We start from the raw sequence: 27132 nt of genomic DNA on the forward strand, positions 1-27132 counted from the left end.
ATCGGCCGCCATTAGTTCATTGCGCAGCCACGAGGGCAGTGCCACGTATTGTGTACGACTTCCTGACACCACAATTTGCCACATCTCTTTTGTTTTTATGAAAATAATTGTTAGTTATGAAAAATGTGTGAAGTCAAAAAAGTTTTCGATATTAACTTTAAATGAATAAATGTATTTTATTAAAGATTCCACTTGAGAAGGCTCTGTCAAGTCAAAACTTTTAATCAAAATAAACATTTGGCAATGCACGAATTCCTTACTCTTAGAGTACTTGAAAGACTTATAGGTGATACGGTTTTGATAATTTCTTTTATATAGCTGTAATTTATCCATTTGTCAGATGATGCTAGAGGTAAGAAGCGCAATCATAAATCTTGATCTATGCTAGAAAATGCTTCTCCCAGTAGCGAATGTTTAGTGTTCATTTTCCTCAGTAGATGGCGGTGTGCTTTGTTTAAATTTTGATGGTAACGCTCAAATGCATTGAATGATCGCCAAAATTTATTTTTTATTTTTGTCATTTCATTACCCTCTACAATCAAAATAGTAAATGACGAAGAAACTATTAGCAATAACTATGAAGATGGTAAATTTAGGAGATGAAAGTTACTGATATTAATATGCAGATTCTGAGAAAAGTTAAGTAGCAGACGTATGCTTAGGCTAACTGGGAATGTAGGCTAAATGTGTTAAATAAAGTATATTAGGCTAAGTCGGCAACTAGGCTGTTTGTACGTGGAATTAGCTTGCAAGACTTTGTTTACTTAGAGGTTTCATTTTTTAGGGATGTATTCTATATTCTGGGATTTTCTGTGGTCCAGCAGTGGCCTGGTCCCAAGGTTCCTGGGTTTAAGAGGTTGGAATGTATTTCACCATTTTGTAATGCCACATGAATTTTAGTTGACAATCCATTCAAGTGCAAGGGAGCTTCTGAGGAAATGAGGGTAATACTATATCCCATTTTGATGGCATTTCATGTTTAAATCTTGTTTGATCAGGCTTTCAAGCTAGAAAAGAAGTAGTCTGTAAATAAATATTTTGTTTTGTGGAAACAATTTTTCTAAGAGGAATACGCGTTCTTTGAAATTTATTCTGTGTGGGTTTGATTGTTGAAAAATACTAAGGTTTATATCAAAGTGATTATTTTTCCAAATACTGTACTGTACAGTTTTTTTATTTTCAGGAAATCTACATTTTGAAGTTTGGGGTGCTTCCTGTACAGATGGAAAAAGGAGAGAAGACCTTCCAGACTATGAGGAATATCAAGATTGGATAAAAAGAAAACGTGATATGGCATATGAAGAACGACAAAGAGAATTTGAAGAAAGACGAGCTGTATGTATACTGTATATTTTGTTCAGTATTTATGACTACTCACTGTATGTTGTGTAGATTTTTTCAAGTTTCCTCATTTTTGTTCTTGGATTTTTTTATTAATATGATTAATAGAAGTAGTGACCATATATGCAAGACAGTTTTAATTTTTGCTTTTAGAGTTTAAAGCTGCAGTTTTTCATACAAAAAATAATACAGTAATTTGTTTTATGTATTTTAGGAATTGCATTGGACATGTATCTAAACTGGAAAACCAAACTTGGAAAATCTGTAGTTTCTCAAATTAGTTACAACTTGGAGTTGAAGTATAGATATTCTACAAAGCTGTGGTTGTCATGAAATCATCAAATTAATCAAGACTTTAGGAGTTACAACATAGATATGTTACATAGTCATGGTTCTCATGAAGTCTGACCTCAGAGTCGTCAAAATTCCATAGAGTCATCAATGTTTATAATTTAGTAGAACCAGTATACAATTGATTATCAGTAAAATTTAGAGAATAGGTGATAAAAGGGAAAACAACTTCATGGAAACAGTACAGCTCTAATAATACAGTATTGCACAATATAAGGGATTTTGCAAAAATAAAGAAAAATTAATGGCATAGCCCTAAGACTACCAAAATATGCAGTGGTACCTTGGTATTCAGACTTCATCTGTTCCTGAAGCCTGTCTGAATAATGAATAATGGAAAATGGGTTAATCCATTCCAGCCCCCAAAAGTACAAATAATAAAGCATTTGATCTTGAGTTTATAAAGTTTGGCAAGGAGAAATCGTACTAGAAATCCATGACATAAATACAACAGTGGAGTAGGATAGATGGTATTGTTAGGAAGGGTAGCTCCCTTCAAAAAAAAAAAAAAAAATAGCAAGCAAGTGAACTTCTGAGGCTGTTTCTCTTTTCTTTCTCTTTAAACTGCTTTCCTCTTGAGACTCACTGTGTTTCTGTCTCACTGAAAACCTGTACAATGATGTTTGGTGTTACCAGTGTTTTGAAATGTTCGTAAAGTGAGATATTGCATTGTCATTCAGCAAGTTTATAACACAGTTTGATACTGCTTTATCACAGTGACATTTTCAAGGAAACTGCGTGCCCCCAGCATGCACACATTTCTTATATAAGTGAATGAGGGACATCCTTTTTTTTTTTTTTTTTTTTTTTTTTATTAATAACATTCTTGGGACCCATGATGATTAATTTGCACAAGGATAAAAAAAAAAAGACAACAAAACACTTAAGCAGAATTGAGCACTGACAGAATGTCCAAAAACCAAATTGTGTGAGCTCAGAGCCATCTGAGTACTGTATCAGATATATTGTGAAATAGGAAATACTTGGTAAAATGTAAGAGATTAAGAATTTATGTATGTAGATACAATTTCAAGTTTGTAAGTAAGGGACTTTAGGTAACTAAGCTCAAGATGTCATTGAAAGAAATTTGAATGAGTTTTGGTAGCACCCATTGTCAACGCTGTTCACAAATAGACATATTTATTATGTGGAAAGGGGTAGTTGGGTAGTAAATTTCCATATTCAAGGCAACAAGGATTATGACTTGACGATAAAATTTTCAACCACCTTAAAGACAAATGAAAAAAATTCAGATTGATATGTAGATTAGTTACAGCATTACCCTCTCCACTTGGACTACTTGAGGTTTAAAATGCCAGATAAGCTTTTTAAAGGAAAAGAGGAAAGAGTGTTATAGATATTTACCCAGCTATGTGTATTGTATAGGGTTCTCTCGGTTTCCCAAGAGAGGAAAGTGAAATGGTTATTTCTTAGAAAGTGTCAGGATCGGCACTGGTATTCCAGTGCCATCAGAAATCACTCCCTTCCAAGTCTTTAATAATGGAATGTACTGGGAAACGGGTTTGGCTGGGAAATACAAAAACAGTTGGAAATTACTGGAAATTACAGGGGCGCATCATAGCGTAAACTAGGGTGTTGAATCATCTTGACTGGCGAGCGAATCCCTGGTCCCAAAATGATTTAGGGTGGTATAAGATATGTATGAAAATACTTGGGGTGCTTTATAACCTAAACTACCTGACTGGAACTTACCTAGGGCTCTGTACATTATAACTTTGAACACCAATTCTCCATGAGCAACTTTTGTCTTGATACATTAGTCTAGTTCCTCGTTGGACAAGTCGGTAGAGTTCTCGGCTAGCACGCTGCTAGGCCCAAGTTTGAGTCTCCAGCCGGCCATTGAAGAATTAGAGGAATTTATTTCTGGTGATAGAAATTCATTTCTCGGTATAATGTGGTTCGGATTCCACAATAAGCTGTAGGTCCCGTTGCTAGGTAACCAAATGGTTCTTAGCCACGTAAAATAAAGTCTAATCCTTCAGGCCAGCCCTAGGAGAGGTGTTAATCAGCTCAGTGGTCTTCTTAAACTAAGGTATACTTAACTTATGCATTAGTCTCGACTGTTTTTAGAAATGTACACCTTCATAATCACTGATATAGAAATTATGCTGATGTCTCTTTGTGGTTGTGAGAATTGGTATGAATTGGTTACTGTGAAACATGGTGACTGCCAAGAGATAATCTGATGAACATATGAATTTTTCAGTACAACTTCTTTTGACAGGCTCGTCGTAACAATGGCGGCAGAGGAAGAGATGATGATAGAGGCTCTCGCTCATTTAGGCGGTTAGTATGTTTTGTTTTGTGTTATTGGAAGATATAAAGTGGTAAAAGCTCCATTCTCAAGAGTAGGGATGGAATCTTAATAAAATTGTACCAAAGTATGGTTAATGAGTGTTCTTAAATTATTGTGCGAATTGCTCTACTGTACATTATAAAGATTGCCCATAATAGATTTTTTCTATCATAAAGTCAAACAGAAATGTTAAACCAATTTTATAATCTTTCCTTTAGCACCCACTCACATGGTTTAATTCTACATGTCCCCTGTCTTATCATATGTTTTAGTGTAATATAAAAGTGAAAGATAAGGTAAAACATTGAGTTAATAATGCAGGATGTTAGAGTAAATGACACAAAAAAGTAAAATTGAGTAGAACAAAGAAACATGAAGTGAAAACAATTTCTTTAATAAACATCAAACTTGTAACTGTAACTTGTTTACAACTTTGGAAGAATCTCCATCGTTTAACCTAGTTATGAAAATGTTTAAAAGCTGTGATTTAATAAATGAAATCTATACTTTTATTATTGATAAAAGATAAATCCTGTGGGCAAGCCCTGTGAAAGCTAAACAAATTAGCTCTGTGGCCTGGTAAAATGCTTGATAGGATGAAATATAAGAAAAATTATTTTAATGCCTTTACAAAATTAATTGCATTAATATTAACTTACTAATGGTAAGAGTACATTTCAACATCAGATTTGAATGATTTAAAATATAATGCTACTGCACAAGGGATAAGATCTTCATGTGGCAGTGGAGTAAGATCATATTTCTTATATATATTTTCTCTAGAATTAGAAAGAATTTAGTTTTTGTTCACATGGACACTTGCCCCATAATAAGTCAAATGTTTCAGCATTTATATAGTTAGTGCTGTTTCTCATACCTTAGTGATAGCACATCTAGCTTAAGCTGGACAATCCATGCTTGATTATTGAGCCAGATGAGGAGGGGTGATGATGATGATGATGAAACATATTTATATGGAACAAGCCCACAGGGGCCATTGACTTGAAAATCAAGCTTCCAAAGAATATGGTGTTCATTAGTAAGGAGTAGTAAAGGGAAATGCGGAAAGAAGAGATCCCACTTATTAAAAAAGAAAAATAGATAAAATTTATTAAAATGCAAGAAGAATAGTATTAGGGTAGTAATGCATTGTATTACTAACCTAATACTGTTCTTGCATTTTAATACCAAGATGAATTGTCAGTGGAGAAAGAAAGAATGTTGAAGTAGTACAATGGGCTAATTAGACTCCGCTAATGCTGTCCAAAATCTGGCTTAAGGATTGCCTTTTGGCAAACCAGCCAACCAACTTAAATCTTAAATAATAACAACACTGGATTCAGTAGATGGGAAATGAAACTTTAAAGATTGAATTCCAGGTAATGAGAGAAGTTTTTTATGTCAGATAACCTTATTATGGAACAGACTACCAGTTTGATGCAACATCCATGAAGTGATGAGGACACACAATTCTTTTTGGATGTCATCTTGGGTGGAGTAATATTTGAGATCATTAACTTGTCTCTACAGAGATCCCTCTCCATATGAAGATAGGAGACGGCGAAGCCCTTCTCCATATCAAGATAGAAGACGCAGACCATCTGTTTCTCCAGAAAGAAGATATAGAGGAGGTATGGACCGAGAAAGAGGGAGGGACAGAGAGAGAAGTCCCCGTGATCGGGATGGCTATGATCGAAGAGATAGACATCATGTAGACTCACCCCGAGAATTCTATCGGCGCTCTCCACCACCACCTCGAAGATCTGTGTCACCGAGGGATAGGTAGGTTTTGATATGTACAGACTTTGTTTGTGGATAAAAAAGGGGAAGTGTGTGGTCCTTTTATTTTATGACAGAACTTGTAGCAGTTAATGCTAAGCATTGTATTAAGCTTGCAGCATTTTCATGTACAGTAGAGTATCTTAACAAAGGATTAAGGCTGAGGAGGAGGTTATAAGCCTTCAGGGCTGTGCAGGTACTAAGATATGCTTTTATTGTCACCAGACTCAAACCTTTTTTGAAAGGTTTGGTAAAGTGTAACAATACTTCAGGACAAAGCTCAGTTTGATCACACAAAGTGCAGTATACAAATTTATATTAAAATAATAATAAGTACAGGCGGCAGTCTCCTGTTTACGATGGGGGTTCCGTTCTGATGCTGCGTCATAAGCTGAAAATCTTCATAACGAAAAAATTGTCGAAAATCATAAGAAAACCTTACTTTTAATCCTTTGAATATCCTTTGGGTATCTTGAAAATGATGTAACCTGCATTTTTATTGAATCTTTCAAAAAAAAAAAAAAAAAAAATTTACCAAGAGAGAGAGAGAGAGAGAGAGAGAGAGAGAGAGAGAGAGAGAGAGAGAGAGAGAGAGAGAGAGAGAGAGACTTTGCCTCACCACTTATCTACCAGAAAAAGACTTGGAATTTCACAGAACTACAGTGCTCCCCCATTTTTACTTTTAAGTATCATCGTACATCAAATATAGCTCAAATTATTATCCTATTACTACTGTATTAATCTTTGAAATTATATATATCATTTCAAAGTCATCTTAAACATTAGTACCCTTATCCAGCCAGAGAGAGAGAGAGAGAGAGAGAATTACCACTATGACTTACATTCAGCCATTCTTGGGCTGGCACAGGCAAAAGAGAGAGAGAGAGAGGTTCATCTCTTCAGTCTCTCGAATAATGTTATTCTGTTTCTCTTTGCTGCAACTGACAACAACAAAAAAATTTTTTTTTTTTTTTCTTTGTCTTCCAAAGATGTACTACTACTACGCATTTTTAAAACACCATGAAAACACACACGCACACACAGTGTGCATAGGCAAAGAGGCTCAAATTAGCAGTATCTTCCTGAGAGAGTGAAGGGCTTTTACTTTAAAAATTCATAAATGTTGTAATTTCAGTGTGTTATTATTATAATCTTATTAATATTTGAAAATTAGCATTTATTATTAGGTAAGTCATATATACAAACGTGGTTAGTCCTCACCATCTCCACGAATTTAAAAAATTCTTGTGCCGTCATTCTCTCTCTCTCTCTCTCTCTCACATCGGGAGGAGAGAGAGAGAGAAAAAAAAATACTCATCCTCCTTTTAGTGTATGCAAAGCCTGTGAGGTACAAGCTTTGTGATTTGTTAAAATCCCACCCTTCCTGCCAATAGCATGTTGTCAAGGAGGGCAAGAGGGGGTTGTTACAAGTTGTTATTGGCTACTGTCAGTCCCTCCAGCCAATAGCGTATTGTCATGGAGAGAGGAGGTTGGTACCGAACTCTGTTATTGGCTACTTCTATCCCTCGAGCCGATATTGTCTCGTAAGTCTACATCAAAGCAATAAAAAGATTGTCACACAACCGATAATGGGATTTTAGTATATTTTTATGTTTATATACAGTAAACCATATTTCTTTGAAGGATATATGCAATACAGAGAGAGAGAGAGAGAGAGATATGGACAGTTGGCCTTACTTAAATCTCAAAAGTGAAATTACAGTATTCGTGAATTATTCGGGGAGAGGGAGAGAGAGATATGGGCAGTTGGCCGTACTTAAATCTCAAAAGTGGAATTATTCGTGAATTATTTGGAGAGAGAGAGAGAGAGAGAGACATGGGCAGTTGGACTTACTTAAATCTCAAAAGAATGAAATTATTCGTGAATTATTTGAGGAGAGAGAGAGAGAGAGAAAGGTTAAATAAAGTGATTGCGTCGGTAAGGAGTTTTATGATTTCACGTGATTTTAATTTAACTTTTATCAATACTTTGCTGTGGTTACCTTAATATTAATATTTTAAAATTAGTAAATAATTTTTTCAATATTAAAAAAATGTATTGAGTCATGAAAATAAAATAAAAATCAGTAATTAGTGAATATTTCTCTTTGAAAAAATCCGCGAATGTGAATTTTCTTATGTCGTATGCATTGGACCGAGTCATCTGAAATATTACTGTCGAGAATGGCAAGAAAACCTTGCTTTTAATCCTTTGGGTGTCTTGAAAACAACGAATCCTACTTTTATATTGAGTTTTTCATAATAAAATCCCTCCAAATATTGACCATTCTGCCGTTTTGGATGCATATTTCTTCCGATCGTCATTGGACTGGTGTAGTCCTTAACACCGTCGAAAATTGTAAGAAAACCTTACTTTTAATCCTTTGGGTGTCTTGCAAACAACGAATCCTGCATTTATATTGAGTTTTCAATTATAAAAACCCTCCAAATATTGACCATTCTGCCATTTTGGATGCATGTTTCTTCTGATCATCGTTGGACTGGCATCGTCTGAAATACCTTTGAAAATCATAAGAAAACCTTACTTTAAATCCTTTGGGTGTCTTGAAAACAATGTATCCTGCATTTATATTGTTTTTCAACAGAAAACCCTCCCAAATTTACCATTCTGCCATTCTGGAGCCATATTTCTTCATCGGATCGGCGTTGTCAGTGTCGTAAACTTGGAACATGCATTGTAACCCAGGAAATAATTTTTTTGAGTATATTTGAAAAGCCTCGTAAACTCAGAACGTCGTAAGCCGAGCCCGTCGTAACCCGGAGACTTTCTGTATACATATTAATTACAAATATTGCCCAAAATAAAGGTATTTTTTAATGTAAAACATTTCCAAGTCTGTGTGAGTATTTGTAATTTACATTACAAATACTCAGACAGACTTTCATTTCGCAGAGTTTCATTGATTTATTATAAAAAAACGGGTTATTCATACATGAATACAAACCATCGGTCTTTACATAGGAATTACCTTCAGTGCAACCTGGAGCAGGCTATTCTACACAGTAAGGTTGTTCGGTAGTGGAACTACCAGTGGGAGGGGTACCCTCACCACTTCCCTTTGCTGAGTTGCCCAGCCACTTGCCTTATAGCCTTTGTCCAGAGTGGACGCATTTCTACTCCTCCTTCTGCCCGAATGTTTGCCGGCTGTTCTCTCTGCACTTCATCCTGCTGCTTTCCTTGCTTTGTTGTGCATTGCACATTTTGTGATATCTGTGCTTGTATTCTTGTCTTATCATGCAAACCCAAGAGTCATCCAAGCCTTTGTCCGAGTGTTGGAGAGCGGTGATGCAACTGCTTTCTTTCATCCTTTGATGTAGACCCATACACCCTTTGCACGAAATGTCGCAAACATGTGTGTGCTCTATGACTGATCCTTGTTCTGAGTGTTGTGTTTGGTCCCTGGAGCAGTGCATGAGGTTCGCTGGAAAGAGGAAATCCAGGAGGGCTGGGTAGCTCCTTGTCTCTTCCCATGCGACTCTCTTTGGATGCTACCTCATCTTGGGGAGAGGTCACTCCCCCACATTCCCGTTACTTCGGCAGTGGGTGGTTTGCTTGGGAAGGCGGGGGCTGATAACGATCTTTCGAGGACTTCGTTTGCTCGGTGTTTGGTTGAGCATTCTTCCCATGGGCAAAGGGAGACAGCCCCTGATAACCCATCTTTTTCAGGTTTGGGAGAGATTGGAAAGACTTCAAGATTTTGGACCTCTGGCCATCTCTAGGTCTTCCCAGGGAGTCATCTGTGCAGGGTTTGTTGCGCACTTTAGTGCCTCCAATCTGCCTCCCATGTCTACTGCGTCATTAACTGGAAATACAGTTTCAGTTACTGATAAGGAATGCTTAAGTGGATTTGAAGGCACCGACAACTATGGCTGAATCCTGAGTCCTTCCTAGGTACAGCTACACTGCACCAAAATTGTAACGAGACAGCTTTCACGACCGTTGCTGACCAACACCAAACGTTCGACTAACAACCGAACCAACAAACAGCTGATGACTGGTACTTAAGCACTATTACATGTATACTTGCAATTAAATACACGAAACAGCCAAACACAGGGCTTTTCACAAGTAAATACAAACAAAACAAATCATAATATCTTTCTTCTACATTATATGTATTCCCACTTTACGTAATTTTAGAAAGAATACATAAAACACACAAAACTATACCACAACTTGCGGAAAAGTACAATCTCGTGTCGAAGTTCGACAGCTTGGATAGGTGACCTCCTGGAGCACCAGACTCTGTTGACGTCTAGGAGACATCCCTCGCATCCATGGTTAGAAACGGGACTATTCAGTACTTGGATAAGTGACCTCCTAGAAACTTCATATGCTGTTGGCACCTAGGAGACATCTTTCACATCCATGATTCAAGTCTTGGGCTTACACTTCCTGTCGCTCGGCCTGATTCGTCGGGAGATCAACACTGCCTCCAAACTAAGTTCCGACAACTTGTTTTAGGTTCCTACTCAGTCAAGAAGTGGTGTCTAGGAGCTCCATTTCTTTTAGCTTGATGCAGTTACACTCCTCCTATGAGGAGTAGGAGATGTAAGCAGCAGCTGCTGCTGCTGTAATTACCAGTGGGACCACAACCTGAGGAGGAAATATTATGTGGATCTTTAAACAGTTCTTTTTAGACTTTCAAGAGTCGCAAGATCCAAGATACACTCTTCGGTGTGATAACACCACCACGGTACCGCAATGGTCAACAAAAGGTCCTAGTGTCCTTTCATCTGCTCTGTTGCAGTGCAAGTACACAAGCAGACAGAACAACATTCAGTACAATAGCCAACCAGACATCCCAAGGAAGATGGATGTAATTACAACAATTTTTCGCTGAAGTTGGCTCTGTTGTGTTCTGTCTTCTCACACCGCTATGGTCCTTTGGTGCCATTGACAGTATGGTGTCTATATGGCCTCTGTAAGACTAGGCTTTCAACCCAGTGCCAGTGACTTGTTCATTAGCTTCGAGTTGTCTGAGAAACAGTGTCCAGATTATCATTTCTCTGACTTGTAAGATGATAATGTGCGTACCCCGCAGGAACCAATTGGGTATAAGATCAGTATCTATTTGTCAGTGTTTGGTAGAGATAGAACACTGTCGTTGGCAGGCCCTGTATTTCCATCAGTATAACCTCCAGCAATTTGTAATTAAATATTGTGTTGCAAGTTGTGACAGTCTATTAATTATATCTCTTTATGGCCTGATCAGGAAGAGTCCAGCAGTTTCGAACCCCAGACCACTTGGAGATGTCATTTATTGCCTGTCAGTGGCCACAGCACGATTGCTTCTGGATCTTTTTCAAGTAGGATTTATATTACAAATCCCTTCCAACTTGAGAAAGGTTCCTGAAACAACTGTACAAATTTTCAGGTCCACACCAGCTGGGGCATCCTGCACCTTTACACCCGGAGGGCAATAAGCAGTGCTTGTGTGTGTGTTTTTGGAATTCATTGCTGCAACTATTTCTCCTTCTCTGCCAATGTTTAACACTAGTTCTCTACCATTTAGTTTGACAGATTCCTCTGTTCATGCGATGTGAAGATTTTAAGTCCTTTAGTCTTGAAGTGGGTTGTTCTTTCACTCCAGTCGTTTCACCATGCTCCAGTTACCTGATATTCTAGATCTTATCACTGCCAAGTGGACTGTTCCAGCGTTGCTGAATGAGTCACCCTTTACTGCCTCAGAAGGCACAGATACTTTATAGGCAAGGATTTGGAACTTCCCTTATTGCTTCTCACCAACAGAAGATGCAATTGTTTGCAGGCATTTCAGAGGATGAGGATGTTTTAGTAAGACTGCAGTGTATGAGATAAGGACCATCCTAACTACCATGCTTTAAAGAGGAACTTGGAGGACAGCTTTCATGAAGGCAAATGCATGGAATTGTCAGTCAGTTTTTGCCATTTTTTCACTTGAGATATTACATTTTCCTTTTTCAAGAAACTTAAGTCTCCCAGGAACGAGCAGCTACCTCTCGATTGAGTGGTTAATGGATCTCGCCTCATGTAATATCAAATGGATGGAAATGAAAGTTGAGGCTTTAAAAAACCATGTTCTATCCCACTACTTGGTCCAGAGTCCAGGTTTACAAGTATTTATGAGTTGTGTGACTGCTTTCTTGTATGCCTCTTGTTTTCATATTTAAATACAATATGTAAGGTTTTTATTTCAGTGTTTTTTCTTTTGGCTTCACCTACTCTTATTTATTGTAGCTTATACTGGACATGTATGACAGTAACAATACAATGTCATATCTACAATGCACTTTTGTTATTTATTCATTAGCCTTATAATTCTCCTGTATTTACCAGTATACAGAAAAAGTATCGGAATATATAGTGAAAGAATAGACTGTTGAAGTAGAAAGAAACAAAAGAATAAGACATTACATTAATTGAACACAATCCACCAGAATGAAAAATACAAAGACTATAGAAGCAGTTAAGTAATTAACCCATTCCTGTCCAATTGACGTAATATTACGCAACAACCCCTACCCCTTCTTTTTCTGACTGACGTAATTTTACGTAAAAATTTACCGACATTTTTAAATGCATTAATGGTAGGGTAAATTTTTTTATTTTCGGACAGTTGGTGGTTTCCATAGGCTAAAGCATACCTTGACCCGTAACTCAGGCATCGATACGCCAGGCAAGCAGTCCCTATACTGCGCATGCGCATTTCTGTCATAGTAAATTTCTACAATGAAATCAGCTGATCCTACCCACGTTTCTCTCAGATCGTACATTTTTTTTATAAAATGTAGGATTACGTTATTGGAAACACTCTGTTTGGTATCCTCTATTTTCTATAATTTTTTTAGTTCTCTACTGTGCATGCGCAAATCCATGGCGTAGTAAAATTCTCACAATGACATCAGCTGATCGCACCACGCAGGCCTGGCAGGCCACACTTCTGTCAGAGACCATGCGCATGGTGTTGGGTAAACACGTGTGGCTGTTTACATACAGCGACGCCAATCGAGAACAGTTTCCAACATGCTTTCGCAAAGTTTTTACGGTAAAACTAGCGAAATTCGTTAGTGCATCACATAAGAGACGTCTGGATTTTAGGTAGGGCTCTGAATCTCATTTTTCATTATCATATATATCGATATTTAGAGAATTTTGTTGGCTTTCTCATAAAAAAATAATTCATTCACCTAACTGTTATAGCTTTTGAGCTACTAACGATAATGTTGACAACGGTAACTTTTTTTTTGCTTTCAACAGCTTATAAAGTCAAAATGAAACTGTTGCTCTTACCAAAGCCATTTTTCTTGACTCTCACTTTATTCCTCAACCTTTCTTCTACATTTTTGTATATTTACAAAGTAATTTCTATGAAAAATCCGAGGTAGGGCTCTTCAAAAAAATGTCAAGTTTATAATTCTCACCGCAGTGCTGGCAGCTTGCTCTGTTTCTACCCACTTTTCTATCAATTTTTCACCAACTGGACTTACTCGCTTTTAATTGTTTTATATGTCGATATTTAGAGAATTTTCTTGGCTTTCTCATAAAAAAATAATTCATTCTCCTAACTGTTATAGTTTTTTGAGCTACTTAAACAATAATGTTGACAACGGTAACTTTTTTTTTCGCTTCGATCAATTTATAACGTCAAAAATGAAACTGTTGTCGTTATCAAGCCATTTTTTTCTTTGACTTTCCATTTATTCTTCAACTTTCCCTCTACTTTTTCGTATATTTACAAAGTGATTTCTATGAAAATAACCGAGATAGGGCTCTTCAAAAAAAAATTTTTCTAGCGATAATTCTCACCATAGGCCGGGCAGAGCGCTCTGTTTCTCACCCCTCTTTTCTATCAATTTTTTCACCAACTGGACTTATTCGTTTCCATTGTTTTATATGTCAATATTTAGGGAATTTTATTATTTTCATAAAAAAATAATTCATTCATTTAACTGTTATAGTTTTTGAGCTACTTAACAATAATGTTGACAACGGTAACTTTTTTTGTTTCAATCAAATTATAATATCAAAATGAAACTGTTGCCGTTAATAAAGCCATTTTTCTTGACTTTCCTTTATTCTTCAACTTTTCTCTACTTTTTCAGTATATTTACAAAGTAATTTCTATGAAAAATAACCGAGATAGGGCTCTTCAACAAAAATATTTTCTAGTGATAATTCTCACCATAGGCGGGGCAGAGCGCTCTGTTTCTCACCATCTTTTCTATCAATTTTTTCACCAACTGGACTTATTGTTTTCCATTGTTTTATATGTCAATATTTAGGAATTTTATTGGTTTTCATAAAAATAATTCATTGCCTGACTTTCATAGTTTTTGGGTTACGAACGAAAATATAAAAATAAGTAAAGAATTTTTTTTTTCGTTAAATAACTCACATTTTTTCGTATTTAGAGGGCTGGGACTCTTATTCTGACTATTCCACCATAAAATATAAACATTTAGAAAAAAAGGACAGCAAAATGAACGTTGTTGGCATAAAATTTCTATTTTTGCTGAATTTTCGAAATTATTTTTTCGCACTGTCGAGCGGTCCCAGACACATCGGGGCTCATGTACCCTCAGTGATGTGATAACTATACAGATATGAAAGGGTTAATGTACAAAGACCCAGCCTTAGGACCTGGTAGTGGGTTAAAACATTTTCTGCAGCCTCAACCTTCACCCCCACATTTATTTACTATATCTAGACTGCTTTTTACATAAAAAGTATCTCATTCTCTAGGTGTTCAGTTACCCATTCTTTTCCCAGCCCGAGAAGAACCCTAAAAGAGTTCAGAGGTCTGGTTAAACAAATCATTTATAACTAACTAACTACTCACAGTACCCCATGAGAATGCTACACAATTGGTTTATGACCAACTCTCCCCTAGTGCTTCTCAGTATCCTTAGGGCCTTGCAAAGGCTGGGACACTTCAACAGCTAAACATCCTGCTTAAATTGCTGTTCAGGCTCTATATGATAATTGGGTTTGCTAGGAACAAATCTAGTATTTATAACTAGTAAACATACTTTGCGTAAGATCCTGTCAGTAATATATTACAGTGCCCACCTCCTTTCCCTTCATTCTTATGTTTACTGTTGAGTGAGCTGGATAGTTTCAACTAATAGATGCTCATGCATGGGTAGGTAGTCATAGATCTTATGTTTTTTCTCATGGAAGACTTGAGTGGGCATATCTAGGAACAGTGCAGCTATGGTTTGTACTTTTGATAGGTTTATATGAAGAGTATATTTTCTTGAGATAAAAAATTAATAATGGCCAAAAGTCACATTGAAATGTTAGGAAAAAGCAAAAATACAGTCCCAGAATAATAAAAATGCTCTATACAGGCAGTCCCTGGTAAACGGCGGGTTCAGTTAATGGTGATCCGGTTTTATGGTACTTGTCTAGCGCCGATAATTGGGTATTGGCGCCAATACATACCTAACAGAGGCACCGATAACCAAAAATCGGCACTTTTCGTTGCAGATAAGCCCGAAAATCGCTGAAAAAGCGCTGGAAATTGCTGATTTTAGGTTATCATCACACCCTAGAACGGAAAAAAAACACACACACACACACACACACACACACACACACACACACACACACACACACACACACACACACACACACACACACACACACACACACACACACACACACACACACACACACACACACACACACACACACACACACACACACACACACACACACACAGTGTACTTAGTACGTGAATGTTAGGGTTTAAAAAGGGATTAAATTATCCAAGTATCCATGGTGGCCAGGAATGAATAGTAAGTAGCCTGTAAAGAATTAACATGAATTACCATATTATCTAACTGGAAATCAGCCTTTTGGGAGTTGTAAGGAAAGTCAACGTAGATATTGTTACTGTGATTAACCAATATCCTGTGCCTGGTAATCCAAAACCCAACCCACAGGAAAACCCTTATGGTAATATCCTAAACTTAAATGAAAAGGGGTGCTTTATGAAAGCAGCGAGAACAGCATTTATCTATTGTCATTCTCAAGATCAAGTTTCATTTCTTAAGATGAATGAGCCTGGATTCTCTGAAAGCTTTAAAAGAATTTCTGGATCGGGGTCCCGTGTCAGCCGGTGAAATAATCCATTCAGCACTACACAAGGCAACACTACTCGCATTCCATGTTAGCACCCACCCCACTAGAATGATGTTTACCATGGGAGGGAGAGAATGAAAACAGGTGGGTCATCAGACATCGCCGCCCTCCCAGAAATAGATTTTTCCTTTGTCAAAATCCTTTTTCTGGATCGAGTCCCGTGTCAGCCAGTGAAATAATAACAGAGAAATAAACATCATTCTTATGCTATTAAAGACTTAAATAGAGACGTTGAAAACTAGGAGAATTCTACCCTGAACATTAGTAAGGTCCTCTAAATTCATGTAATGAAAATAATGTAAGTGGTCACTGTCTAAGATCATGAGCTTTAGAATTGAACCTGAATAGGCTTATTAAGAAAATACTTTCTGCCTAATAGCAGACACAATGATAGTATCCCCTTTTTTTTTTTTTAAAAAGAGATCTGACAAAATTGTGCAGGTCCTGTCTAAAAGCCTGTAAGGAGAAAACTGGGTACAGAAACAGACCTTGTAAAAGGGGAGTACTTTTCCAAGGTGACCACCAAAATGAGGACCTTCAACTGTAGATAGAAAGTTAGGTGAGGAATTCTAACACTACTCCTGATGAGGGGAAACCAAAATGATTGGTTCCGCTTAGACAGGGCAGACAGTACAGGAAAACTAACACTAGAAGCTAAGCTGATTAAAAATTTTGGGTCTTCTCCAACAAGGAAAGGTAAGAAGATGATTGTTGGTTACCGAAGCTAGCTTCGATACATTACTCAAAGACCAGGAAACCGAATGTGGACGGAATACTGGTCTCAGACGAACACAGACCTTAGGGATGAAAGTTAAGAGCCTGTGAGTCTGGTTCCAACAAAACATTTTCCTTTGGGGCCAATGCGGCCCCATCATTACTGTAGCTTGAAAACTATGTGAAGAGTGCTAGTTACTTAACTGCAGAACCATACTGCAGTAGAGTAGGATCCCTTGACTGATTTTAGGAAAACAGTAACAGGACCAAGATCCAGTTTCTCCTAAACTGTAAGATTCACAAAGACCACAAAGCCAGGGCATCAGAACTTTGGGGGCTGACGAGGCTGAGTTTATACCAGTCGTGACAGCTTGATAGTTTGTGGCTGAATTGTTGCAAACAGACCTACTTCCAGGTCCAGGAAAAGGTCACAAGACTACCTGAATGACACTGGGCCTAAGGACTATTCCGACACCAGGGGAGGCCCTGGATAGGGAAAAAGTAGTGACCTTTTGGACCCCTACGAGAAGGGTGGTAGACAGAGGCACTTGTGTCTGTTGGTTATGGAGAAGAATGAACCATAACCTGAATGAAGCAACTCGAGTTCGAACCCACCTGTTTACACAGCGCACTATTGCTGTTTTGTTCAGAACCAGCCTAAATGAAACCTCTTGGGAGGAAGAAGTTTCCCAAGGACAGAAGACTGCCACAGCCCTCCAAAGCGTTGATATGGAACTGCCGGAACATGACCGACTAATTTCCATGTACTTCATGGGGCCAAAATCCACCCCACCCGCCCAGAGAGGTGACGGTGTGGAATACTGAGGCCGGAGGCTAAAGCTGGAGAGGAACTGACTTCGATAAGCACTTGACAGTTGTGCAAGGCCGAGGCCACTATTCAAACAGGAGGAATCAGGGAGACACGTCCCGACTCCGCCATACCCTGTTATAAACCCAGCTTTGACTTCAGAAGGAGAACCACACTGAAGCAAACTGGAGAGAGCCCAAGACCTTTCTTGGGCACGCGAGAGGTATGCTTGTGTTGATGAAATGTTAGGTCGCCCTTGCTATATCTCTTTCCGCTCCACTGGATTCACAACTACTGAAGGCTACCCTCCGAATCAGGTGGGATTCTTCCTGTGTACTTAGAAGCCCAGAGACTCTAGAAAACCGATTATAATGACCGCACCTTAGGCAATTCCCGACGCTGGGTGCCCAAATGAGCCAGGCAACTAGATATGCGGCTAGCATAACCTTCTAATACCGGAGCTGTTGAACTACGGTACTGTTCAAACTGGCAAAGACTCTGGGGCTGCATTGAGAAGGGCATGAACCTGAAGGGGTACGCCTGCTCCCGAATCTGAATCCCAAGAAGGGATAGAGCCTTCTGCAAACCAAGATGTGAAAGGAAGCGCCGGAAAGGTCTATAGAGGTGGTTACGGCTCCACGGAGCAGTAGGATCCGAACCCACAAGACTGAAAGCAACCGAGACTTGCACATTGAATGAGGAAAATAAATGGACACGCCCGGAAAAATTTTCCAGTGGAAGGGAACTTCCTTGGCAGACTGAAAAGCCTGACAGGCCATTCACAAAGTCCTCCAGAACTCTGGGAAGCTGACTGAACCTGATTTGGGGAGGGGACAAACAGTTCAGCTCCACCGGGCCTTGATAACTATACTCTGGGCCCAGGGACTGAAGTTCCAGTGGCCCTAAAAATGGTAGCCTCCCACCCATATGAGAAATACTACAGGAGGAGGCTTGATTGTCTCCCCTGAAGCGATGCCTTCCTAATTTCTCGGAGAGGAGCAGGATGCTTCCTGCTCCTATGATAACCCCGAGGGTCAGAGCCTCTGGCAGAATGTCTAGTGAAAATTCTTTCCTTGGGTTTTTCGTGATGAAGCAAAGAAAACTCCGGAGGCACATGGGGAGGCAGAGACACACGGGGTGTTGGTAAGGCTGATGTGTTGGCTGAACCCGCACACATTGAGGTGGAGGCTGGGAGTGAGAGGCTGACGGCTGTCCAGGGGCAGGAACCTGAAGAGCCTGCACCACCGCCTGAGCAGGGGCGCTTTGAACTACATGAACTTCTTGCGGACTTGGGATAGGGCCCGGCAAGAACAGATTGTTTCCTTTCGTAGGTAGACACCCACGAGAACGGAGGCTCTGATTAACATTAGTAGCCCCGATCGACAGAACAACGCCCACCTGGGGAAAAGATTAATTCTCCAGGTGAAACTGTTCATCAGATTTTTCGCCTGGCGGAACGTGGCTGGCGAAAAAAGTGTTTTCAGCTGTCCAACCGACTGATGAAATAAAGCGGACCTGCAGAAACCTGACAAGAGAGATTTATCAGACCAAACAACGAACCGCCATTATATACCACAGACATTGTTTCTGTTAAAGTCAGAATTCCAGGGCCTGGCAAGCCTGACACATCCTGTTTCAGCTTCCGGAATTGACTCCGAAGCTTAGGAGCTGTACGCTGAATAAATTAGGGAAGCGAGTCGGGGGTTAGAAGATTCATTGTGAACGATCGGTGATATCTGTCTCCCGAAATGCGTCGGCGGTTTATTTTCAAACAAACCTGTTGATAAGAGGGGCTACATTCGAGCACAAGGGTAGGAAGCAGGGCTCTCAAAGAGAACACGGTAAGACCCCATAGCTGGCGTGAACTTGGAATTCTCCGCCTGCCACTCTGTTAGAGTTCTCAACGGAGACGATGCCCAGCCCCTAGGGAAGATGAGGGCTCTCTTAGGGATCCTGCCAGATAGATACCATGCTCCTTCTGACAGTCTGGTAAAACCTGGATAAGGGGGGATACCAGGCCGAAGGGAAGAAAATGCAATTCCACCAACCTCCGTGTGCCCACACCCGATAGGAGGGTGCCTTCATGCTGGGAAGCATAAAGGGTTAGGGCGCCAAAGGTTCCCCAGACCGGAGGGGAAAAGAGGTGGAGGTGTCCGAACGATAGAATTCGAACGGAGCAGGATTTACAGGTGATCCATTGACAATGAGTCTTGAGATTAATCTCTTTGGGATTTAAGCTCCTGGAAAGGGGAAGGCATGGGGCCATGAGGTAGATAGATAGTTTGATAGGTTGACAATGACTCTCAAATCAGACTCCTTATAATGAGACCCATAAAAGAGTCTTCAACAAAGGAAGGAGGGGGTAACCGCCTTTCTTTGCTTGGGCCGTGTCCTTTCCAGAAGACGAGGCCAAAACTCGTGAGACGGCACCGGATTAGAGATCCGAGACGCCCTCGAGGGGCCCCGGAGCCGGTCTTCTTGGTTTAAAAAGGGTCTTTTAGACTGATTTCACCTGTAGGGACGGGTAGACCAGGAACCGTCTAAAAGGGATGAGGAGCTAACGAATCCCTAAAGGAAAAGTTTGCCTCACCTAATTCCGAGCTAAGCAGGAAAAGGTTTGCTCACTTATTCTCGCACCTACTTATCGCCTCCGGGACGATGTTCACAGGTTCGAGAACGACAGAAGGCCGCAACGTCTTCAGAAAACTCTCCGTAAACAGCAGAGTTACGAGACGGCGGCCGCCTCCAGGAGGGGGAAAATTAGGACCCCAAACACCGAGGAGCAACTATTAATAAGTCATAAGGAGACGGAGTTTGGCGAAGGAAAACCTATAGGTGTATATGAAACCTACCGATTTATCGAGAATCTTGCCCGGAGACGGAGTTTGGCGGAGGGAAATCGCAGGCATGTGAAACCTACCGATCCACCGAGAATCTCACCCAGAGAGAGCCCAAACACCAAAAGAGCGACTATTAATAAGCCACATGAGGCGGAGCTTGACGGAGGTAAAACCGACAGGTGTATATGAAACCTGGATTCATCAGGTAGCCTGCTCGAGAGAGCATAGCGCATAACGCAACCTGCCGGGTACCAAACGACTAATAATAAGCCATATGAGGTGGCGTTTGGCGGAGATAAAACCGACTGATGTAAATAAAACCTACGGATTCATCAAGTAGCCTGCTCGGAGAGAGCATAGCGCATTTACAACCTTCCGAGCCAAGAATAAGCCACATGGGGCGGAGTTTGGCGGAGACGAAACCGACAGGTGTATATAAACCTCACGGTTCATCAAGAAGTCTGCTCGGGAGAGCATAGCGCATTTCACAACCTTCCGTACAAACTATAAATTCTCCAAAACAGACCGCGCACCGGAATGGGAACTATAGAACTCCGCGGATCGCTGGCTTGTTGCAGGATGGGGCATTCCTGCACTCGACAAAACCAGCTGAAAACGATGAGAAGTGGGCATGCTGGAACGGATGCCGAGCAGAGTATCGTAGCAGCGACTTCCAGCCTAGTCAGACCAGGAAACCCCGGAGAAAACCAGAGAGAAAACCGGGCTAACAGGACAAAACTCATAGACATAAAAACAGAGTCAACGGAACATTCCGAGCGACCATGTTTTAACAATATGTGACGGATATAAATATAGTGGAAGGTTATGAACTGTTCGGAAGTGGGCGCACTCAGAGCCAAAAGAGGAAAACCCGGAGGAGGATATCCTGAACGAAGTGATAGCGGTGGGTGGAATAAACGCCACCGCTAAACACTAAAATTGCCGGAGCAGTAAGCAAGGAGAGCGCCAACAAGATAACGGTAAACACCGAACAGGTAGTAGCAAAATGGAGGGGAAACGCCGAAAGTAAATAAAACAGAAGACAGTTAGTGGAAAACGCTAACTGGCCCCGTATGAGATCCCAACAGTGAGGTGCAGAACCTGTGGGAAGCACCACTAAGGGAAACAGTCGACGAAAAGGAAGGGGGAAGGATATGCCAGGAGGTTGGTAACCCAAAGTAGCGACCAGGTGGGACAGCACTCGGGCGCCTAGAGATCTCATAGATCCCCGCTATGTGTGAGCTGTGCTGCACCCACAAGAGCGAGAGAAAAGGAGAGGAAGGGCAAAAACTTTCACGGCCAGGAGAGCAAAGAAAGGCAAAAGGAGTGTGAACAGGAGTGGGGAGGGCACCCGGTCACCTCCAGGTCCAGGTGGAGTGCCAACCGGGAGCAAGGTCAGACACACCGAGGGACAACCAATCAATGCAGAGGAGGGGATGTAGGCTACAGCACAAAATATGATAAATTGCTCTCAAGCCTTGGAAAGTTAACAAACCTTGAAAACGAACCAAGGGGAGAGAGACAGCAAAGGATAAAAGGGGGAGAAGGGGATTCTCGAAACCACAAAATAATATATATATAGTCGGTAAAAGGAGTGTGAACAGGAGTGGGAAGAGCACTCCCGGTCACCATTGGTAAGCAACCCAAAGAAGGATTGAACTAGGATAGGCTACGCAGGTAAACCTCGCTATTCCAGCTTAACTTATTAGGAACATTAGCCTAAGTGAAAAGCCGAAACAGGAGAGGGTGACGTAGGCAATATATCCAAGCAAAAACCAAACAAAGGGAAGCACCAGACATAAAACACATATGTACAGAACGAGATCACAAACATGAAACTCATATGTACAGATCGAGATCGCCCCTCCCTTTAACGATTTTTTCCCGAAGGGGAAAGCAACTATAAAGCCAACCTAGGCTAACCTAACTGAGGCGATGCAAAGGAAGGAAGCCTAGGAGAGGGGTAAAGGCTAAACTAATAACTCAAATAATGCATAATAAAACAAAATTTTCTATAAGGTACATGTAGAGGATAGGCAGGGCCCAACACGACATGAACGTTGAAGGGAAATGGTCGACTCCAGTTAAATGAAAGTACTCAAAATAATTAACAAAATTCAAAAGCATCTGAGCACAAGGTCAAAACTTAAATGTACCAATGAAAATCATGTTCTAATGCTTAGAGAAGTGAGTGTCAAAATAAGGCAAAATAAAGCCAAAATAATAGTTTAATAGGCCCGAGGGGGAACCACGTAGCGTAAAACAGCAAGACAGCACTTGACCAGGAAGGGAACACAAAATTACAAAATAAACAAAAATTATAAAAACAAAGTAAAAACCGTAATAGTTTCAATGAAAAAGTTCTCAAAGGCTAAGAGAAGTGTGGGACAAAATTAAGGCATAATGAAGCCATGATAATGGCGAATGGGCCTAGGGGTAGCTCGAGCCTAAACGCTAAACATCACTTCCGTAATGAAGACATGATAAAAGCTTAATGGGCGGGGGTAGCTTCAGCTCTAAACGCTAAACAGCACTTCCCGTAATGAAGCCATGATAAAAGCGAATGGGCCGAGGGGTAGCTCAGTAGCCCAAACGCCAAACATCACTACCCGAATGAAGCCATGATAAAAGCGAATGGGCCCGAGGGGGTAGCTCGTAGCCCAAACGCTAAACAGCACTTTTCAGAGTAAAGGGCACAGAACAAACATAAAATTAATCAAACCCACTAAAGTTAGGAATCATTAACTGGGAAAATATCTAAACAAAAAGGATACTAATAAATAAAACAAAACAAACGTACAACCCAGACGCCGTGAGAGGAGATCGAGACGGCGTTATAAATCCCTTTAATTATTAAACTAAAGGAAAATAAGGAGCCTCAATCGCTAAAAAACAATAAACACTGGTACTCGTTGTTGAAGAAGAACCTGGTAAGAATGCCATAAAAATGCCAAATAGAGCACAAAATAAGGATCACACAACGAATTACGTGTGAACTAAATCGCATGCTAAAATGGAATGCGACTAGTGTTGCCTTGTGTGTACAGTCCGCATAGTAGTGCATGGGCTTTGTATCGGGCACTCTCTCTCGCTGGGACTTTTGACATTGGGAATCTTTATAGGCAGGGTCCCGTGATTGTGACAGTCTCATTATCTCACCTTTTACCATATACGACTCCATTTCTTGAGCTCGCTCTGGGGTAGTAACCCCAGCTTTTACATTTAGCTTTTCTCTGGTATCTAGCAACGGAATTACCTAGAAATAAGTGCTGAATGGATTATTTCACCGGGTGACACGGGCCCCTCCCCAGAAATAGATTTTTCCTTTGTCAAAATCCTTTTATTAGACAAAGGTACTTTCAAAAACTAGACATCTACTTGGATTATCCCTTTACAGGGAAGACAGTTCTCCCTCAAGTCATGGATCTTGTGCATTCACAGTACACCAGATCTCTCAGCAACTTCCTTATGCATAATATTTTCATTTTTATAGTAACTTTCAAGGATTAGGTGGGTTTTACTAAAAGAACAGAATGAAGTGGTTTATTTACGTTAGCCTGTATCACTTCAATGGAAGTATTTTTGTTCATTAAAACCACAAATATAACCTAATCTATTCTTTACAAATGAAATACAGAAAATCTGGAGTAAAATGATGCCAAAAATGTAAACCTATAGTACTTCTAATATTAAACACAATACAGGTAGTGCTTGAGTTATGATTCGATTTTGCGATGGGGTTAGCAATTAATACAGATATGACAATATTTAGAAAATATTTTTAAATTTCGTGCGGGCACAGGCAGCAAGAAAGACCAATTCTCTTTATTCTGTTTTCTAGTTAAAAAAGTAAAAGAGAATGATAAAAGTATTGTTAGTAACGCTATATTCTTGTGTAAATGCGTACAGCCATAAACAACCGAATGAGAAACTGCTGTTTTGCTAATAACCGAATCTGATAACAACTGCTGTTTTGCTTGTATTTCAACCATCGTACTGTAATAAACAATTACCTTGGTTATGTTACAAATGACGTTGAGTAGAATAGGACTGATATATTTTTACATTATACCCACATTTTCTATGGAGAAAAGATTGGCAAGGAAATACACTGCTAAATTTAAGCTGCAAATTGTAGCTAAAGTTGAGAAAACAATGTTCAAGCTGCTGTGACTATAAATTATCGGGCATCACCAACATGGATGAAACTCAACCGTAAATAACATTGGAGAGAAAAGTATTTTAATCAAAACCACTGGGCATGAGAGAACACACATTACTGCTGTTTTCACGCTGGTAAAAGATAAATACATAAAGCTCGTATTATGATGAAATAAAGTTTAAATAGCGAACGGAATCTTGATTTTTTTTTTACATAAAACAAACATGCCCCCAACAGCCTATTAATGAAAAAAATAGCTAAATTAATTTCACAAGATGTATTTAAATTATATTTCGACTTAAAAACACTTCTTATAATGAAAAATAACCTTGTCCCATATAAATAAACTATCTAGAGATTCAATTACACGAAATAAACTTACGGCGTAATCGATTTCCAAACCAAAACATTGATCGCTATGATTGCAGTTTATAATACAAAAGCAATATGAGAATACATACATATTATTGGCTACAGTGAAGTAAAGCATAACTTTTTAAAAGATCCATGGAAAAGATGTATATTTGTTTTGAAGATGTTTGTATAATACAATATTATGTGAATATAGAGTACAATAAAATGTAGGCTTGGCTACCATATATGTATACGATATACCATAGTGTAGGCTAAGCTAATTCTTTATAGTGTAGGCTAGACTACCTTATATGTATAGATAATACCAAATACCCTTGTGTAGGCTAGGCTATGTTCGGTATGTTTTTTCCAACAAATGGTGGGAAAGCTATAATTCAGAATGAATACTCTTAAATAACAGTATGCTTCCTTTATTTGGATTGTATTTGGATTATTGCAGTTAGAAGTGAAGTAATCCAGCAATGTCAATTGTTTATTTTAATTTGTAAATGAAAGTTCACATCAACAACTAATTTGCATTTTTGTGTGAGCTCATAATTGTTTTGTCTAGATTTTGAGACTTGGGCTATTTTACTGCTTTGTTACATTCAGGTGTATTTGTTATTTAAAACTTCATTGCAGCATGATAATTTGATTGGTTAGTGTATAGATGATCTCAGATTATAAATTTTTTTTTTTTTTTTTTCAGGTACTACTAAGAAGATTGGAAAATTTTTTGTTTCTGAAAAGGTAATTATTCAGGATTGCCAGGTGCCTAGTTTGAATTACATGTTCTATAATGCAGCTCCAGTCATGAGTGTTTTGTAATCCTACTACTCTACTTGAGTATGATATTGAGGTATTAAAGTATTTTGAATCATTTGCTAGGCATAATAGTATATTTATTATAATTAAGGTTGAGAATCCTGATATTGTTCTTGTAGTTATTCAAACACTGACATGTTTAAATTTGTCATGTTATTTTGATGTTTACCCAGGTTTGCTTTTTGCTTTATGACTACGGGAAAATTAATACAGGATAATTCAAGTTTGTTTTTGTAAGCTTTCCTTGGTTTCCTTTTATGTTCATAAATCATTAAATATATCAAACATTTACTTACTACTTACATATTAGATCTTTATAAATATCACTCTGGTTACAAAACACGAAATGTGATCTATGAATGTGAACTGCAGTCTGGGTTTTATCTATCAGTGGACCCTGTGTTGTATGGAGTTCATTTCTTTTTAGTCCTGTGGAAAGTACATCATATCATTAACAGGACATTGGCATCTTTTACCATTATTTCTAATGGCACAAAATAGTAATGTATTTATGATAGGAAATTTTAGTAAAGATTGATGCAAGTATTTTATTCAACAAAATGCAGTAGGGCTAAAATGCCAAGTTAATTCTAAGTGGTTATATCTGGCAACCCTGAAAAATACGAAATATTCCTGGCTAGCCATTTATTCTGATCACTAAAGGGTATTCATGCATACTATGTTGTGCGCACATTAATGAGGGTATGTTTTTAATTCAGTAGTTTTATACAAGGAATACATTGTACTTTTCTTTAAAAAAGACATGTATTTTATTTGATTTTCACTATTCAAGAATTAAATGTTGTCTCATTTTATTTTATCCATTATTCAAGCATTAAATGTTCAGTCTCAAAGCTAGAGGGTCATATTTTCAGTAAATGTATTTTTCTTAAGAGTTTAAATTACTTCTGGAGCTTGAAACCAGTTTTTGTATGACTGTAGTAGTGAATAAGGATATCTTACAATAAAGTAAAATAAGAATTTTATGCTTTCATAGTTATCCCCAAATTTTATATTAGTAAAGTCCAGGTCTCTCAGTCAACCGCTTAAGTTGGTTCATAATATACAAGTCCTTCCTTACCAATGAAAGGCACATGAATTGAACACAATATCTATATTTAGTAATGAAGACATATTCAGTACAACAGCTGAGAAGTCTGTAGAGCCACATGAATCCTTCTCCGTACAGGTATGTCCAGAATGTCCCAGGAATGGTAGAACACATCCTTCTTTGCTACCCATGGGCACAGAAGACAGGAAACTTCTTGTTTCATCTGGTTGCAAACATCAGTTATGGTTGATACCCATAGATCAAACAACTTCCCTGCTACTCTGGTGTAGGGACCAATCTGTCCCCATTACCTGACCCTCATCTCAATGGCTTCAAGAACCACCCACTCATGCTTCTGCAACACTGACTGGTCGGGGAAAGCATGCTTTGTTCGCTGAAGCAAGCAGCTAGTCATGTCGTTCCCTCAACACCACTACTGA

General features: G+C 39.1%; 1 protein-coding gene across 7 annotated transcripts in view; it reads left to right on the forward strand.

Annotated features, from left to right (window-relative positions):
* The window catches only part of LOC136835412 (U4/U6.U5 small nuclear ribonucleoprotein 27 kDa protein-like), a 94270-nt gene extending 67648 nt beyond the window's left edge, over positions 1 to 26622 (forward strand). For all 7 annotated transcript variants that reach the window (XM_067098907.1, XM_067098908.1, XM_067098909.1 and 4 more), the window contains 4 exons: positions 1184 to 1335; positions 3938 to 3999; positions 5540 to 5791; positions 25526 to 26622. In XM_067098907.1, coding sequence (XP_066955008.1) covers positions 1184 to 1335; positions 3938 to 3999; positions 5540 to 5791; positions 25526 to 25535 — 476 coding nt within the window. In that variant the 3' untranslated portion in view covers positions 25536 to 26622. The remainder of the gene's footprint in view (positions 1 to 1183; positions 1336 to 3937; positions 4000 to 5539; positions 5792 to 25525) is intronic.
* The last annotated feature ends 510 nt before the right edge of the window (positions 26623 to 27132 follow it).

This window comes from Macrobrachium rosenbergii, chromosome 55, assembly GCF_040412425.1.
Source record: "Macrobrachium rosenbergii isolate ZJJX-2024 chromosome 55, ASM4041242v1, whole genome shotgun sequence".
NCBI classification, from domain to species: Eukaryota; Metazoa; Arthropoda; class Malacostraca; order Decapoda; family Palaemonidae; genus Macrobrachium; species Macrobrachium rosenbergii.